The sequence below is a fragment of the Mesoplodon densirostris genome, chromosome 7, assembly GCF_025265405.1.
Source record: "Mesoplodon densirostris isolate mMesDen1 chromosome 7, mMesDen1 primary haplotype, whole genome shotgun sequence".
Lineage (NCBI taxonomy): Eukaryota > Metazoa > Chordata > Mammalia > Artiodactyla > Ziphiidae > Mesoplodon > Mesoplodon densirostris.
Genome location: NC_082667.1, coordinates 64,927,198 through 64,944,429, shown reverse-complemented (window position 1 = coordinate 64,944,429; position 17,232 = coordinate 64,927,198). Strand labels below are relative to the sequence as shown.

At 45.9% G+C, this 17,232-nt stretch overlaps 1 protein-coding gene across 5 annotated transcripts in view; it reads left to right on the top strand.

The window, feature by feature from the left end:
- The window catches only part of SCUBE2 (signal peptide, CUB domain and EGF like domain containing 2), a 66,848-nt gene that overhangs the window by 5,858 nt on the left and 43,758 nt on the right, over window positions 1-17,232 (top strand). For 3 of the 5 annotated variants that reach the window (XM_060103664.1, XM_060103666.1, XM_060103663.1), the window contains exons 3-7: window positions 1,234-1,359; window positions 5,780-5,914; window positions 11,202-11,327; window positions 13,696-13,812; window positions 14,778-14,867. In XM_060103664.1, the coding sequence (XP_059959647.1) occupies window positions 1,234-1,359; window positions 5,780-5,914; window positions 11,202-11,327; window positions 13,696-13,812; window positions 14,778-14,867 (594 nt within the window). Of the gene's footprint in view, window positions 1-1,233; window positions 1,360-5,779; window positions 5,915-11,201; window positions 11,328-13,695; window positions 13,813-14,777; window positions 14,868-17,232 lie in introns of those variants that run through there. The other 2 variants (XM_060103667.1, XM_060103665.1) reach the window with 1 other exon arrangement.

The window sequence follows — 17,232 nt, the reverse complement described above, 5'->3', positions numbered from 1 at the left end:
TTCTCTTCATTTTCTTAATGTCTTTTGAAGTACAAAAGTTTTAAATTTTCACAAAGTCCAACTTATTAATTTTTAGATTTATGGATTGTGTGTTTGGTGTTGTATCTGGTGTTGTATCTAAAAAATCTTTACCTAACCCAAGGTCTCAAAGATTTTCTCATGAAAGTTTTATATTTTCTCTTAAAAGCTTTCTAGTTTTAGCTCTTACATTTAGGTCTCTAATGCATTTTTTTATTTTTGTGTATGGTCTGAGTTAAGGGCCTAAATCAACCTTTTTTGCATATGGATATCCAACTGTCTCAGCACCATTTGTTGAAAAGACTATCATTTCTGCCAATAAATTGCCTTAGCACTTTTGTCTAAAATCAAGTGACCATAAATATAAGGGTTTATTTCTGGACTCTGATCTGTTCCAGTGATCTATTTGTCTGCCTCTATGCCTGTACCACTGTCTTGATAACTGTAGCTTTATAGTAAGTGAAAATCCTCCAAATCTGTTCTCCTTTTTTCAAAATTGTTTTCCCTCTTCTGAGTCTTTTGCATTTCCATATAAATTGTAAGATAAGTTTGTCAAGTTTTGCAAAAAAAGCATGCTGGAATTTTGTGTGTGTGTGTGTATGTGTGTACCTCCTTATTTTTTACATGAAGATAACATACGACAGATACTCTTTTGCATTTTGATTTTTTTTTTTACTTATTAGTATATTCTAGAAATCACTCCAAATCAGTTCATAGAGATCTATCTCATTGTTTCTTTTTAACAGTTGCATAGTATTCCACCAAGTAAATGTACCTTAATTCTTCAACTGCTTGCTGTTCATGGGCATTTAGTTCATTTCCAATATTTTGTAATTACAAATGCTGCAGCGAATAACCTTATGCATATTTATTTTTCTGTTGTTGGAGATTGCTAGATGTGGGATGGCTGATTAAAAGGTAAATGCAGGGCTTCCCTGGTGGCGCAGTGGTTGAGAGTCCGCCTGCCAATGCAGGGGACATGGGTTCGTGCCCCGGTCCGGGAAGATCCCACATGTCGCGGAGTAGCCGGGCCCGTGAGCCATGGCCGCTGAGCCTGTGCGTCCGGAGCCTGCTCTTCGCAATGGGAGAGGCCACAACAGTGAGAGGCCCGCGTACAGCCAAAAAAAATAAAAATAAAAAAATAAAAGGTAAATGCATATTTCTCCACACTAAAGAAATAGTGCTTGTGTGGTTTACTTCTGTTTTACTCCTCAGATATTGATGAATGTGAAAATGAACTCAATGGAGGCTGTGTCCATGACTGTTTGAACATTCCCGGCAATTATCGCTGCACTTGTTTTGATGGCTTCATGTTGGCTCATGACGGTCATAATTGTCTTGGTAAGGAAAATGGTTGGAAATGGTAATTCTCCTTTACCTACCCTCCGGCACCTCCACCCCTTTCTTTTCTTTGACAAAAACATACTCATTAAAAGAAAAATGGGATCAAAGACCTTTGTTTTCTGGCTGCCTAGAAATCACACTCCCTGATAGAAAACCAGGTTAAGTATTTTAGTTTTTATGTGATCATTCATAATATAAATCCTCCATTAGTCCAAGGAGGTGGGTGGACATTGACATTACTACTTATTGATTTTCTGCCATTGACTTGTTACCTTTAAGATCTTTGGTCTTGTGTTAAAAGGGTCTTGACTTACAACCATTTCTTCAATGGTAAGTGTCTCTCTTCCAGAATCATGTAAAACTACTTGTCCTGAAGATTCCACATGTGTGCTTGGATCTCAGCCAGGTAGACCCTCCTCTTTTTTCTTAAAAGAGAGAGAAATTCAAATAGAAACCTTCCATTAACATCCTCCTAGTATTCCACAAACCAGAAACATCTGTTGGAGTTTCAGTCTCTGAGTTAGGGACTGCAGAGAGTATTGTTTACATTGGTTCCTTATGCCAGGAATAAAACAGAATTTAAAAATAGCAAGCAGTTGGATAGGGTTGAATGTTGGATGGTCTTAGAAGATGCAGCACACCTGGAAGGCAAGTGTTTGTGGTCTGTTTGCACTTTAAGACTGGTGTTAGCAGTGGTACAGGAGGACATGGGACCCAGATGGCGTCAGATTCCTTTGACACTGATGATCCTTCATGTGGCTGACCCACTTATATCCACTTGTCTAACCAAGGAGCAGCTTGAGCCAGGCCCTGGCTCTGTGGGGACAGCTATTCAGATGCTCCCTTGCTGTGCAGTGGGAATGGCCACTTGATCAAATGCTTTGAGATCAGCATAAAAGTCACTAAATGAGTACAGGCAGAACTTGTATTTTTCGTGTTGGGGAAGGAGAGTATTTGGGACTAAGCCCTGATATGACCTTTATCATGTCACCTGGAGCCCCCTCCTGATGTAGCCTCTGTCCCTTCCTGTCTGAGCCCTGTGTGAGAGGTCAAGCACTGGTCAGACCGCTTGGCCTTCTAAGTCTGCAGCTATCAGGAAGAATAGATTGAGGGCTGGGGAGTCACTAACCCTTCTGCAGACTTTCTAGGCCATTAGCACCACAAAAAGACACATTAGAGAGACAATCCTGAGAGCAGCAATAAATTGAGATTAATTAAAAACTTAAAAAAAAAGAAAGAAATCACTTTTATTGTGTAATTTGTTGAGAAGCATACAGTGTGGGTTTTTTTAAAAAACCATTTTCTAGGGGAAATCACTCATTTCCCTTTGATTAGCCAATGGCATTTTGAGGATTTGTATTTGATGGAAGACCCAGTCATCACAGTTGTGCCCAAACCCACAGCTTGGAGGAAGTATGAGCTTCCTAAGAACAAAAAGTGGACACTTCCAAGAGTTAAGGACCTGGGCCAGCTTGGGTGGGGGTGGTTTGGAGTAAAGGCCCGAGGCCCCAAGTCCTTCCTGGCCTGGCTGCTAACACAGGTATTTCAGCAGAGTATCTCCATTTCCCCTCTTTGGGGTCTCTGTGGGTTTGGTAGCAAGGGTCTGCCTTGGAGAAAAACCCTGAGTATATCCACTGAGTATATCTGAAGGGGCTAAGGATTCTATGAAAAGGAAGGCATGAGAAGATACAGTGGTACATTGAGAAGAGCAGGACCAGCACACACAGAGACTTCGCTGCCATTTGGACTTGAAAGAGCAGAAGCATTTTGTGACAAGAGAGGAGCTCAGAGCCTAAATTTTTTAGGAGGGACAGCTTCCTGTGTTCTCTGGGATGACCCTTACCTCTCCCCGGCCCCTTGACTGCACAATTAGCTGCTGATATATTAGCCAGGATATGCAGAGTACAGACACCACTTAGCTCTGGCACTAGACCCAGAGTGCTCGGAGATCCTGGGTGCCTGTGAGCCTGAAAAACAAAATGAAGCTCTTCCACACAGCTCAGCCCACCTGAATTCAGCTTCTATTTATTGAATGTCTGGGAGCACAACATAGCTACTAGGTCCTGTAGCACATTGGCATCACTTGAGAAGTTTAAAATGACACCACTGCCCAGGTCTCATCCAAGGCTAGTTAGATCAGTGTCTTAGGAGGTGGGGTCCGGACATCAGGGTTCTAACATGCAAACAGGGTTGTAAAACACTGTTTTGCATTCTGCAGAAACTCACCAGCCTAGTGATACACATTTGTGCATGTGAACTTTTGTATTAATTCAATCAGAGTGCATCACCCAACTTGATACATTTCTAATTGCTTTGGAGAAAAGGAATAGTGGGTTAAACACGGGGTGGGGCGGTGCAGCTCAGAGGGGAGCACACCTTTACTTAGAACCAGGCCAGGATTTGGTGTTCAGGGAAACATCTCTCCTGCTCACCCCAGGCCTCGCTGTGGAACAGCGGGGCCAGGTGTGTTCCAGCACATCTCACCCTATGGAATGTGCTCCCTTCACCCTTTGGCACAGAGAAGGGCAAGTCTGTTAGGCTTCAGGGGATGGCTTAAGTCCCATCAGTTTAGAAAGACATCTGCTGGGTAGTGTGGGAGGACGGATGACTGTAAAATCTGAAGCTTGAAACCAGATAACAGATATTTAAATGTGAATGTTCTTGATACGGATGCCCCCAGGAGCTAGTGACAGGCACATGGGAAGTCAGGGCTAGAGAAAATAAATTGCTTTTACATCAGCCTTCTCCTTGAGCTTCTGTCACGTCTGAGATTTTTCTAGAATTTTACTCTTCTTTAACTCTGGTGATGCTGTGCTCTCCTGCTTGTTTGTTCATGCATTGAAGAGTTAATATGTGCCTGCAGGTTCCAGGGCTATGCTAAATTAAAAAAAAAAATCTGTAAAAATCTGTCCTCAAGGAGTTTGCAAGCTAGTGGAGATGCATAAGTAAAAGATTTTGAGGAGTCAAAAGGTACAAATTAAAAAAAAAAGATTTTGAAAATGCATGGTGGTAAGTGTATTGATGGAGCCGCGCACAAGGTAGTATGTGACGCAGTGGAAGGAAGGTCCCCTAACCTTGCCCTGGGGGCATAGCACTGGGGCGAGGCCCCCTCCCTCCCTGCTGATGGCTCCTTTTCTGGGGCTCCTGCTGTCTCCTGCTACCCCTAGTGTTCTCCACATCCTACCTCTGGCCATCTCCTTTCTCTCCCCTTCTCTTCCTTCCTACACTCCTGCCTTTGACTTTCTCATCTGCATCCACCACTTTATTGGGACACCACAAGTAAGTGGTTTTCAAGGCTGTCTTTACACCAGGCTCAGGCTTCCCACAGCCTGTTGGAGCTAGCCCTGAATGTCAGCATCTCACACTTCCCACCTCCCTGCCCTGCTGGGGACCAACCACATCTCCACACCCAATTCTGTACCCAGCACTGGTCTTCCCCATGTTTCTCAGCCACCTCACCCCATGTCCACATGGCACCTTGTCCACAGCCCCCTTCTATTTCTTCCATCCTAGGCATCCCCACTGCCAGGCCCCAGGTCCGGTCCCCTCCTAGCGCCAGCCGTGGCTATTTCAGGCAAACGTGTGAAGCTGGACTTCCAGGCTTTCAGTTCTTCCCCTTCCCCGTGTCCTTCCCTCAGCTGCTGCCTTATCCTTCCCAACACGAGGGGCTGACCATGTCACCCTGCTCCAAGGGTTCCCAGTTGCCTCTCAAATGAAGCAGGAACTTCTTTGCTATTCAAGGTCCTCTGCAGTGTGACCCAGTCTATCTTCCCAGCTCTGTCTCCTGTAACTTCCCTGCATGTACCGTGCTTCAGCCAAACTGAATAACACTCTGTTATCTAAACATACTCTGTGCCTCCCAGCCTTCGTACTATGTTCACACCCTTTCTTTTGCCTAGAATCCCTTCTCCTGATTTAAAATGGAAGAAGCACTGCAGAGCTCATACCTTCATCAGCTTTTCCATAAAACCCATCCCGATACCCACAGCCAGAGGTGACTTCTTTCCTTTGTACCACCATTTACCTTATCTCACGATTACTTGTACAGTTGTCTCTTTCCCTCTGCTGAAGGAGATGCTCCAGAGCAAAGGAATTCGATCTTACTCATCTGTGTTTTACTGTCTTCTCTAGCATGGTGCTTAGGAAAGAGAAGGTGTTCAATAAATACTTACTGAACTGATTATCCAGGTGTCCAGGTGGAGGGCCTATTTAAGGGAGCTCTAGACCCATGAGGGCTGGATTAATTACCTGCTGCCCCACTGGCTTCAGTTCTGAGAGCTTCTGTGATGCAAGGACCTGACGAGAGACCTCGTCTCTGCTTAGCAGGAGCCCCTGGGCTGCCGGGGCAGGGTGGTGGTGGGTGGGGCGGTGTGTGAAGCAGTCACAAAAGCAAAGGCTAAGCCTTCTCCCCCTCCAGATGTGGACGAGTGCCTGGAGAACAATGGCGGCTGCCAGCACACCTGTGTCAACGTCATGGGAAGCTACGAGTGCCGCTGCAAGGAGGGGTTTTTCCTGAGTGACAATCAGCACACGTGCATTCACCGCTCAGAAGGTAGCTCTGCTCGGCTGGGGGCAGGGGGCAGGGTCACATCTGAGAATCCCCCACCCCCATCCTCAAAGGCTCTAGAGGGGAAGCACGGGGTTTAGAAAGCCTGGAGGCCCGAGGACAAGTGGGAAGGTTATTTTAGCTGCACCTTTCTCACCCTGCTAAAAAAGTGTGTTGGACTGGGTGAGCTCTGAGGTCTCTTCAAACTCTCACATTCTCTGATTCTAATCTCTAAATGGAGTACATTTCAAACATGACTAGACGTCTCAGGAGAAATGCAATGGATGATCTGCCCAGTTTTTCAGAAAGGTGCTGGAAACCACAGCACATTTTTGGGGGACGGAGGGGCTGGAGCTTTCCTTTGGAGACTCAGTGAACTGCCCTGTTTTCAGCAAGACCTGGCATTCCCTGTGTTTTGCGTTTTTGAACTCTGAGCTTCTGGGATTCCAGGGGGCAGGTGGACCCCCTCCCCAGACTGGGTGTCTCTATACTATGGGTTTCTTCACCCATGTTGTCATTTACCATTCCTCCATAAATGTGCAGAAAATTCTTCTCCTCTGATAGCTCGTTCTCTCTGCTTTGAGTTTATACCTATTTTATTCTTCTATTAGTTCAGTGGATTCTCAGGAGGGAGAGGAATTAAGTACCTGTGGCCCATCAGCCACTTTGAACTCAGTGATGTGCTTTTAATTCTCTGCTCTTTCTTAAGCCAAAGAACCACATTTAAAAAAAAATTCTATTTATTTATTTATTTATTTATTTTCGGCTGTGTTGGGTCTTTGTTGCTGCGCGCAGGCTTTCTCTAGTTGTGGTGAGCAGGGGCTACTCTTCGTTGCGGTGTGCGGGCTTCTCATTGTGGTGGCTTCTCTTGTTGCAGAGCACGGGCTCTAGGTGCACAGGCTTCAGTAGTTGTGGCTCGCGGGCTCAGTAGTTGTGGCTCGCGGGCTCTAGAGCGCAGGCTCAGTAGCTGTTGCGCACGGGCTTAGTTGCTTCGCGGCATGTAGGATCTTCCCAGACCAGGGCTTGAACCCGTGTCCCCTGCATTGGCAGGTGGATTCTTAACCACTGTGCCACCAGGGAAGTCCCCAAAGAACCACATTTTGATGGCTGTATGTCTCCCAAGGTTGTCTGTGCCTGTTTTTAAGGGAAGTGCCCAAAATCCTAGACTATTAATTCCTTTTGGCATGTGCTGCGTATTCATCCTCATAACTTAAGAATGTGGTGATTTTCAGTTCTTCTTCTATTTGTAGATTTTTAGATTTATTGTTTTAATCATGGTGGTTTTAATGATTTTTCAAGGGTTTCTTTGTGGAAGATGATTTTTGCCTCATTTTCCAAGAATCATGGGCCCTTTCTTATCCCTAACCAGAAGGCCTGTTTGGGTACTAAAAAGAAGGGTCAGGGAAATGGGGAGTCGGATGCTCTTATTCCCCAAGCCTGCTCATTGTCAGTGTGGAAGCTGGGTGGTCATAGACTCCGACCCTAATCAGGTGGATCTCTTATCTCATGCAGATGTGTGGCCCTTGATTAAGTAGCAGTTAGGTTTCATTTTCACTTTCCTGCCGGGGGTTCTCTGGACTCTTGGGTGAGCTCTGCCTCTGGTCAGAGGCTGAACTAAGATGCCAGCAGCACGAATGATCTGGATCTCAGGGCCTCTCCCTTTTGGTTGCTCAAAGCTGCTTCCTGGAAAGTCACTCTGGCTTTCTCTTCAGGCAGTGGGGAGGTGGGTGGCGCCCTGTAGGTCAAGCCAGGGCTTGAACACCCCCAGTACAGGTCCCACCACTCACGAAGCCACTCTCGGTGATTAAGATCACCTCTTACCCTCACTCTTCCAGAGCAGTGGCTCAGCCCCTTTCTCCTGTCCCAGACTGGACAAGGCTCCAAGCCCCCCAGACTGATTACAGACACGGGCTCCTCATACCAGGAGTAAATACAAGAGCAGTTCCTTTCCGCAATTTGTGTTTTCTAAATTTTCTACGATTCAGACATTCTTAGAACCCCTGAAGAGTATTTAAAATGAGCATATTTGTCTGGAGCTAAAAACCAAAATACAAGAATTTGAGTTGTGGTCTGGAAGCACTCTCTGTGATTTTCTGTTGTGTTTCAACCTGATTGCTGGGCAAATTCATGGCAGCGGGAGCCAGCAGATTGGAGAGGTCTGCAGCCGCCCCCTTCCATCCCAGGGTTTTAACTCTTCAAATAGAGCCATCTGTAAACAGCGTTACTGTAGGGTTTCCTCCTTGATGTGCACATTAAACCCTTAGAAACTGTATTAAAATAGACATTAAAACCCATAGCTGACACTCTGAAGATGGTTGAAAGAAGGTAAACACCGCAAGCTAGTATTTTCTTGTGTAGCTGTTGTTGTTTTTAATAATTATTTACTAAATGTTCTTTAATATAGGGGATCTTAATAGCTGATTCTGAGAGAAACTCAAGCTATTGTGTTTTTTTCATCCTTAGAGACCCCAAAGCTCTGATAAAGAGACTGTGTGTTTTCACCCATGTAATGGGGGTAGGCTAGAGGGAGACACACCACCCCAGCCTGCCTTTGTGCCTATTCATGGGAGCTCAGGCTCTCAAAATGAGCATTCCTCTTTTGTTTTGTCCGCTCCGAGAGTATTTTTAGATGTTTGCACTGCTGCCTTTTTAGAGTAGTAAGGAAGGTGTCAGGTTAGTGAGGAAGAGGCTGTGCTCTCAGCAGAGGCTGTTTCCCCCTTTTCTTTCCCTATTTGCAAGGCATACTTTTATTTGGTTTCCAGAAATATTCTTCAGTGAGACCCTGAGCCTGCGGACCACCAGAATGGGATATTTCTCACATTTCTGAGCTGTTTCCTTCCTGGTGAACTAACGACCCGAAACAGGCCTGCCAGGGCAGTTTCTGGGGGAGCCAGAACCATAGCCAGAACCAGATCCATCTGCCACCCCTAGCAGTGACCTTGTTTTGAGCCAGGGGACTGTGAAAAGCTTCGGGGTCAACTCTTAAAAAGCCCTTAGCGGGCTTCCCTGGTGGCGCAGTGGTTGAGAGTCCGCCTGCCGATGCGGGGCACATGGGTTCGTGCCCCGGTCCGGGAGGATCCCACGTGGAGCGGCTGGGCCCGTGAGCCATGGCCGCTGAGCCTGCGCGTCCGGAGCCTGTGCTCCGCGGTGGGAGAGGCCACGACAGTGAGAGGCCCATGTACCGCAAAAAAAAAAAAAAAAAAAAAAAAAAGCCCTTAGCATTTCCAGAGCCATTTAAACCTCCGATGTCTCCTGGTAACTTTAGGTCTTGCTTGATATGATATGACATCAGGGGGCAACTTCTTTGTATCCCCATGCTATCTGGCACACAGTCAGTTCTTACAAAGTATCTCTTGTGTAAATGGATTGCTCTGAGGCAGTAAAGGTCACTTTGCAAATGTCTGAACAGACTTGTAAACAGAATGAAAAAGAAGAAGAGGAAGAAGCAGCTGACCTGTTTAGGAGTGTACCTCGCAGGTGTTACTGCTGCCTTTTCTTGGGCACTGTTACGTTTACCCTTGGGTGCTCCTGGGCCCTATTATTTCAAATGTTCTGCTGATCTTACAAAGGTAATGCTTGCTGGGCCTTCCTAGGAGGACAGGACACTGCTTCTGGAGGCAGCTCTTACCCTCTGTGCCATCTTATTACTGGGAGCAAATAATGCCTTCAGAAGTCACCGGCCAGAGCAAAGAGAGAGCTTTCCACTGACCCCGTGCAAGCTTCTTTCTGTGTTAATTGACAGCAGCCCTTGGCACGGGTGAATGAATCCCAGCAACTTCCAGCAGATTGAGTGGTGGAGTTCAAACAGCTTGTAACTGTCAGATAAAAAACAAGATAGTTTTAAGAGAATATGGGATGTATTAACTGTTGCTCTGTCTTTTGGAATAGGAATGACATCTGTTTGTATTAAAACAATCATTCCAGTTAAGCACAGATCAACAGCCCCATGGTGAGAGCTGGAGAGAAATGACTTTTGACTTCATTAGAACCAATTGGCTAAGGTTTTAGGGGCACAGTACGGAACAGTATTGGATCCTAGCGAAGCTGAATGAAAGCTTTTTGTACTCATGTTAAAACAGTGCCACTTCCAGTATTAGAAAATGTCTTGTTAGTGGAGAATCAATGAGAACAAAATCCCTACTCTTGAAGATGTTTTAGAGTTAACATTGCACAAATGCAAAGAAGCATCACATGAATACGTACTTATTAATGATGTACAAACCAAGAAGAGGTTTTGAGGTTACTCTTGGGTTTGATAACGGTTCCTTCAGAGTGCTGGGAGGCGGCAGAGCCCCCTAAAGGATTGGTACTGAGAAGAGGCCTGATGGTGGCAAACCACACAGGTGTCTACTTGGCTATGACCCCATCATTTAGATGCATGTTAAACCATCCAGGAAAATAACCCTGTTTCCTACCACATTTACCACAAGATCGGGCCTAATGAAAATTACAGTATACCTGAGAAGGATTTTACAGCAGCAAAAGGAAACCACATATATGAGGTCTCTCTCTGTTCTCTCTGCTGTTGTCCTCCTAGCCCACTGAGGGAGGGCCCAGGGACTAACTGAAGGTGGTCACATAAGAGAGGTCCCTGGGCAGGTGTCCATGGGGTGATGCTGAAATACGGTAGTCACAGTCACCTCCAAAGTGTGGATTTGGTGGGGGTAGAGTGGAGGGTTGAAATTTTCTGAAAGTCATCTTCAAGAATATGTGAAAAGGTTGGGAATCTTCATCAGTCTATCTGCAGATTTTTGTAGAGAGATTCTCCTTTTCTGTTTGTATTCTTGATCAGCATGGGTAACAACATGGCAGAGATAAGAGTCTGAGGACATGTTCCTGTGGTCCACAGGTTCTGATTCCACACCCAACAGAGAGCTCCTGGTGGGTACTTTCTTTTTTTTTTTTTTTTTTTTTAATTTTTTTGGCCACGCCATGGGGGATCTTAGTTTCCCAACCAGGGACTCAACCCGGGCCCTCGGCAGTGAAAGCCCGGCCCCTACCCACTGGACCACCAGGGAATTCCCTCCTGGTGGGTACTTTCTTTTCAGTGTATTGGGAGAGCTCCTACCTCTTTTGGGGAATTGAAACATCCTATCTCTTGGGTGACATAAGAAAGTTTTCATATCTTTGTTAAATGATGTGGCTTGATTTGAGTGATGTATTCTTTTAAAACGTGGGACTGATGGACACCCAGGCAGGCAGGTCTGTGGCCCACCCCCCAGACCCTTGCCTCACTCCCGGGGTCAGGATTCTGTTGCAATCTGGTCACTGGCTGCGTGCTGCTGTTTTGCAGAGGGTCTGAGCTGCATGAATAAGAATCACGGCTGTAGTCACATCTGCAAGGAGGCCCCGAGGGGCAGCGTTGCCTGCGAGTGCAGGCCTGGTTTTGAGCTGGCCAAGAACCAGAGAGACTGCACCTGTAAGTACAGACTGGCACACAGCTGTGCTGGGAACCATCCTACCCCAGAGGTTGTCTTGTGCAGCCCAGCATCAGAAACATCAGGGAAGGCAGTCACGTGAGATATTGAGGGTAATCTCCTGTAGGGAAGGGAAATGATGTTTTCTAAAAGAACCAGTCGGAAGGAAATAGCACTCAGGAGTAAGGAGTGTGAATGTTGGGGGCCAGGTCTCTCTGTTCCCATAGAATAGAGTCAAATTTCCTCATCTGGCAGCTCTTTGGTACCTGGTGCCTGCTTCTTATACAAGCCTCATCAGCCTCCTTTCTCCAGACACAAGACTCCTGGCTTTTGGAGAAAGCCCCCATTCTTTCATGCCTCCAAGGCTTTTCCAAGCCTTCCTTCCTTCCTAGCTTGGTGAATTCTCACTCAATTTTTAATATCCTGCCTAACTTCTAATCATGATAAAGATAATAGCTACTGGGGGAGCATTTATTATGTGCAAAGCCTTGTCTAAAGAGGTGCCATATTACATTTAATTCTTACAGTCACCACCTTATGAGCTAAGTGGAGAAAATCGTGGAGAAGGTAAAGCTACAAGGTCACACAGGAAGTAAGTGGCAAATGTAGGATTCACACGTAGGCCTGCCTAACTGTAAGGCTTGTGCTCCTAGTCGCCATGCTACATAACCTCAGAAGCCTTCCCCGATGGCCTCAGACAAGGCGGCCAGTTTGTATTTTGGCTCCCATAGCGCTGTTTATTCCTCGATGGTAGCACGTGGCACTCTGGGGTTGAATCGTGTGTTTGATTCAACCACACGATTGGGTTGAATCTGGAGTTGAGTTTATGTGTCTGTCTCCCCAGCTACAAGTCCCACCAAGTCAGGGATCTTGTCTTATTTTTGCCTCCCAGTCTTCCCCTGGGTGTGCTCAATCCACATTTGTTTAATGGATGAGTCAATGAATGGTGTACACAGTCCAGACGCAGCTGCCACATGATGAAGAAACACAATAATAGCTCCAATGGATAATAGGAAACAACCAGTCATTAAAGGTGCTTCTAAACCACTATTTACGCCAGAGGAAACACTGAGAGTTTCCCTGTAGGAGCTCTTCCCAAAGTCATGGACACTCTAGAAGACGCCTGCAGTTTGCTGGGGATGGTTTACAGTGAGTAGACCTCAGTGGTTAAGAGAAGGAGAGGCAGTTTCGTCAGTGAGAGACTCCTCTCTGTTGTCTCCACCGCAAACCAGAGTGCAGCCTCAAAGCCTGACAAACCAGGGCTGATGCTACCATCACCAACAACAGGTTCTGACAGCCTCACAGGGCCCCTAAAAGTGGGGCTGGCTCCAGCTGTCTTCAAAAGGAGGACCCAGATCTCTACAGGAGAGTCACCTGTGGAGTGACACTCAGCATTTAACAGCTTTTTGGGAGCCAGTAGAATACCTGAAAACTTACTTTAAAAAATTTAAAACGTTTTTAAGGTATCACTGCTCAAATAATATTATAAGATTATATTCAGATATTATAAAACTTGAGGATATAATAAAGAAAAAATACAGAATTCCACCACACAATCAGTTGTTTTGCTTTTTTCATATCCCTATTTTGTTGTTGATATGCGTACACAGTTTTTACACAGCTATAGTAACAGAACAGTTTTTTTTCACAGCGCAAATATGTTTTTAGTTCTTTTAAATTAGAAAATTAAAAATGGTTGTGTGAGAGTTTAAACAGTCCAAAGAAACATGTAACATTTCCCCCTTTTCCTTTGCCATTTCCTTTGCCAGAGGTAACCACTGTTGAGTTTGATGAATAGATAGTTTTATAGTTGGCTTTTTTTCCCCCTTGGCTTGTCATCAATGTGTTCATACATAGCCTTTGTAATTATTGGTTAATGTTGCATTAACTGTGTGCAAAGAGTCATCATTTCCTCTGATTACCCTCCCTTTTAACTAATCCACATGGAATCTGATGAGAGAAATCCTAACATATACATACAAATTAAATATTGTCTGTTCCAGATATAAAGTGTAACAGCATTTCCAAATGCCCTAGTACTTCTTGTGATAGAGCAAAGCAGTAGTTTGGAATCTTTTGGTATAATTTCCTTTAAATAGTGAAAAATCTCCCCTGACCTTCCCATGTCCATCTTTCTGTATAACGTTGCTCTAAATCTGTCATTCAGCATTTCTACAAGTCGTATCGTGACTGCCTGTTGATATAGACAGGGACGTGGTCTGAGTCAAGGTTCTCTCTTTTATGCACAATTCCTAGCACATGCTAGGTGCTTGAATACTTCCTGAATGAAAATCAGAGTTCTTCGGGAGCAAATACAGCCCCAGTTGTGGAAATCTCCGTGCTTTATGGTTTGATTCATTTTCCTCTCAGTGACCTGTAACCATGGAAACGGCGGATGCCATCACTCCTGTGAGGACACTGCTGCAGGCCCAGAGTGTAGCTGCCATCCCCAGTACAAGATGCACACGGATGGAAGGAGCTGCCTTGGTGAATGGTGACCCCAACACTGGGTTAGGGTCTTCCCCAGCCTGCTCACCCCAACCCAGCCCTAACCCTAACGATTAATATTGTTTAGTACTAGAGGCAGGGTGTTTCCAGTGCACATGCCCTCAAGCATGTCCCATGGTGCCTCACATGTGGCAGTGGAAGTAGTCCAGGCCAGGACTGGGGGCCCCTTTCTCCCTGTGAGACCTTGGAAAGCCCTTTTATTTTATTTTATTTTATTTTATTTTTTTGCGGTATGCGGGCCTCTCACTGTTGTGGCCTCTCCCATTGCGGAGCACAGGCTCCGGACGTGCAGGCTCAGCAGCCATGGCTCACGGGCCCAGCCGCTCCACGGCATGTGGGATCTTCCCAGACCGGGGCACGAACCCGTATCCCCTGCATCGGCAGGCGGACTCTCAATCACTGTGCCACCAGAGAAGCCCTGGAAAGCCCTTTTTCCTCTCCTGGACTAGGCTGCTCCTGAAGCTGGTATTCTGGAGATTGGAACAGCACATCCCAAAAGGCCAGGGCAACGCAAAGTTAAAGCTAGCTGTTCATGATGACAGGTGGCCTTTGCCATCAGCAGGAGCCATGGTTGCATATTTCTGGTGGGATGCCTGCCTGCCCTGCTCTTCATGGCGTGTCCTTTGCTAGCTCCATTTCAGGTGTTCCCCAATCCAAGATTCTTTTTGTCCTGGACTGAGGGTTCTGGAGTGAATCTGAAGCTTGCGTTCCCCAAGGTCTCCGGTTAGTACAGTAGAATAAAAAAATCTTTTCCATATTTAATGTCTATTAAGGCTCTGAGGCCATTTAACACAGAGCCTCATTACAACACATTTTTATTGAATGAACAGAGTCACATTTCTCACATTGTTCTCATGTCTGGGATTTCCACAGAAGTGGTTGTGCAGGGGATGAACAATCTGACTCATTCAGTCTGAGAACTGTGCTGTTTGCATCTCTTGCAGAGCGAGAGGACGCTTCCCTGGAGGTGATGGAGAATAATGCCACATCCGTGGCGGATGGGGATAAACGGGTAAAACGGCGGCTGCTCATGGGTAGGCACCTCACCCACCCTCCCCCGCCACTGACGTTGTCCCTTTCCCTCCCCAACTTACTGCATCAGGCCTGAACCTGGGGCCCATGTGTCCTCAGACCAGCTGAATTAGTCAGCAGCTCCTGTCCAGCCAGGGTGTGTCTGCTCTCCACTCACTGCTATTGCTTAGTCACCATCCAGGACCCCTGGTATTGTGGGAAGAGCGCCGGCCCAGCCATCAGAATAACTGGGTTAGCGTCATAACGCTGCTGAGACTTGTGCTGAGACTTGGGCAAACTGTCCCGAGCTGCTGTGTCCTGGTCTTCCTCTAAAATCAGTGTAATACAGTCGACCTCTTAGGGTTATCAGGAAGCTCGGTTAAGACAATAATATGCAAAAGTGCCCAGAGTCATCCGCTGTCTAGGACTTAGTGGGTGGTCAGTGCATGTCAGACCACCTTCGCTCTGAGTAATTGTGATGAGAGAGGCATTTTGGGCAGCCCCTATTTAGCATATGGCAACTTGGCTGGGTTTTTGTCCACTGAGTCTTCTGTTTCGGACTCAGCCCATGTTAATGGCAGAAGAGATGAATGAAGAAGAGTGGCACTTGGCTGGGGGACACAGGAAGGTCTGGCAGCTGGTCTGCTGGAGCTGGAGGTAACTGCAGACGTTCAGCGGTGGCTGTGAGGGTGGGCATCAGATCATTTGACATTATTCTGGAGAAAGCTCGACCTGGCCTCAACAAAACTGATCTTTCAATAGCTTCTGGATTTAATAGGTAAGATATTAAGCAGCCATTGGTTACCAGGCACGTGACATTTCTGAGCTCTTTTCTGCCCTATTAAAATTATTATTTTTAATTGCCTTAAAACAGTACATATGAATAATATAAAAAACCTTTAAAACTTAATTAGCACTGTTAAGCTTGTAATGCAATACATCATTTCCCTATCTCCTAACTAGCCATTTGCCAGGGGCCATAATTTTCAATTCTCCTAGTTGTTTCTTCTTCTCCTGACTCCCCCTCCCATATGTTTCTGAAAAGGGAAGTGTATACAGTTATTTCTTTTTTAATAAATTTATTTATTTATTTTTGGCTGCGTTGGGTCTTCATTGCTGTGTGCAAGCTTTTCTCTAGTTGCAGCCAGTGGGGGCTACTCTTCGTTGCTCTGTGCAGGCTTCTCGTTGCGGTGGCTTCTCCTGTTGCAGAGCACAGGCTCTAGGCACACGGGCTTCTGTATTTGTGGCACACGGGCTCAGTAGTTGTGGCTCACAGGCTCTAGAGTGCAGGCTCAGTAGTTGTGGCGCACGGGCTTAGTTGCTCCGTGGCATGTGGGATATTCCCAGACCAGGGCTCGAACCTGCGTCCCCTGCATTGGCAGGCAGATTCTTAACCACTACACCACCAGGGAAATCCTACAGTTATTTCTTGATGTATCAGGTTTTATTTGTTTTGTTTTGTTTTTGTTTTTGCTGGCCGCACTGCATGGCTTGTTGGATCTTAGTTTCCCGACCAGGGATTGAACCTGCGCCGTTGGCAATGAGAGTGCGGAGTCTTAATCACTGGACCGCCGGTGAATTCCCTTGATATGTCAGTTCTAGATATTAGCTTTTGACTTCCTACCACAGAAGACTAAGTTATATCTCCCTTCTGTCCCCTTCCCCCATACCCTTAATATAGTTTTATCACAATTTACATATTATGAATGTCTAAATATGATTCACCCCTGAGTCATGTAATGTGCTATGATTATGTTTTCTTTGTTTGCTTAGTTTTCTTAGTACCTCTTACCAATTTTTTTGCAAATTTCTGGCAGAGCTCTAAAACCTTTACAATGTGTTCAAATACAGCAGGTAACTTATCAATTCTATTTTCTTCTTAAAAAGTCTCTTCTGAGGCTTCCACCCTGCTCTAGCAGGGCCTGAATCCTGGGCCAGCTGCACCTCTGTCATCTTGGCCTTTCCCTGAGCCACAGCCTGGGAATTCCCTTCCTCGTGCTCCTGTTTTGGTGGATCCCATGTCTTCTCTTTTGTTAGTTTACATGGGTAGATATAGATTTTTTAAAAACTTTGCATACCTGAAAATGCCTTTATAGTCTACCTTCACCCTTTCTTGAGAATTTGGCTCAGGATAGAATTCAAAGTTGGGAAAAATATTCCATCAGAGTTTTAAATAGCGCTCTGTTGTTTTGAGCATTCAGTGTTCTTTCAAGAAGTCTAAGTCACTTTTATTCTTTTTTTTTTTTTTTTTTTTGCGGTACGCGGGCCTCTCACTGTTGTGGCCTCTCCCGTTGCGGAGCACAGGCTCCGGACGCGCAGGCTCAGCGGCCATGGGTCACGGGCCCAGCCGCTCCGTGGCATGTGGGATCTTCCCGGACTGGGGCACGA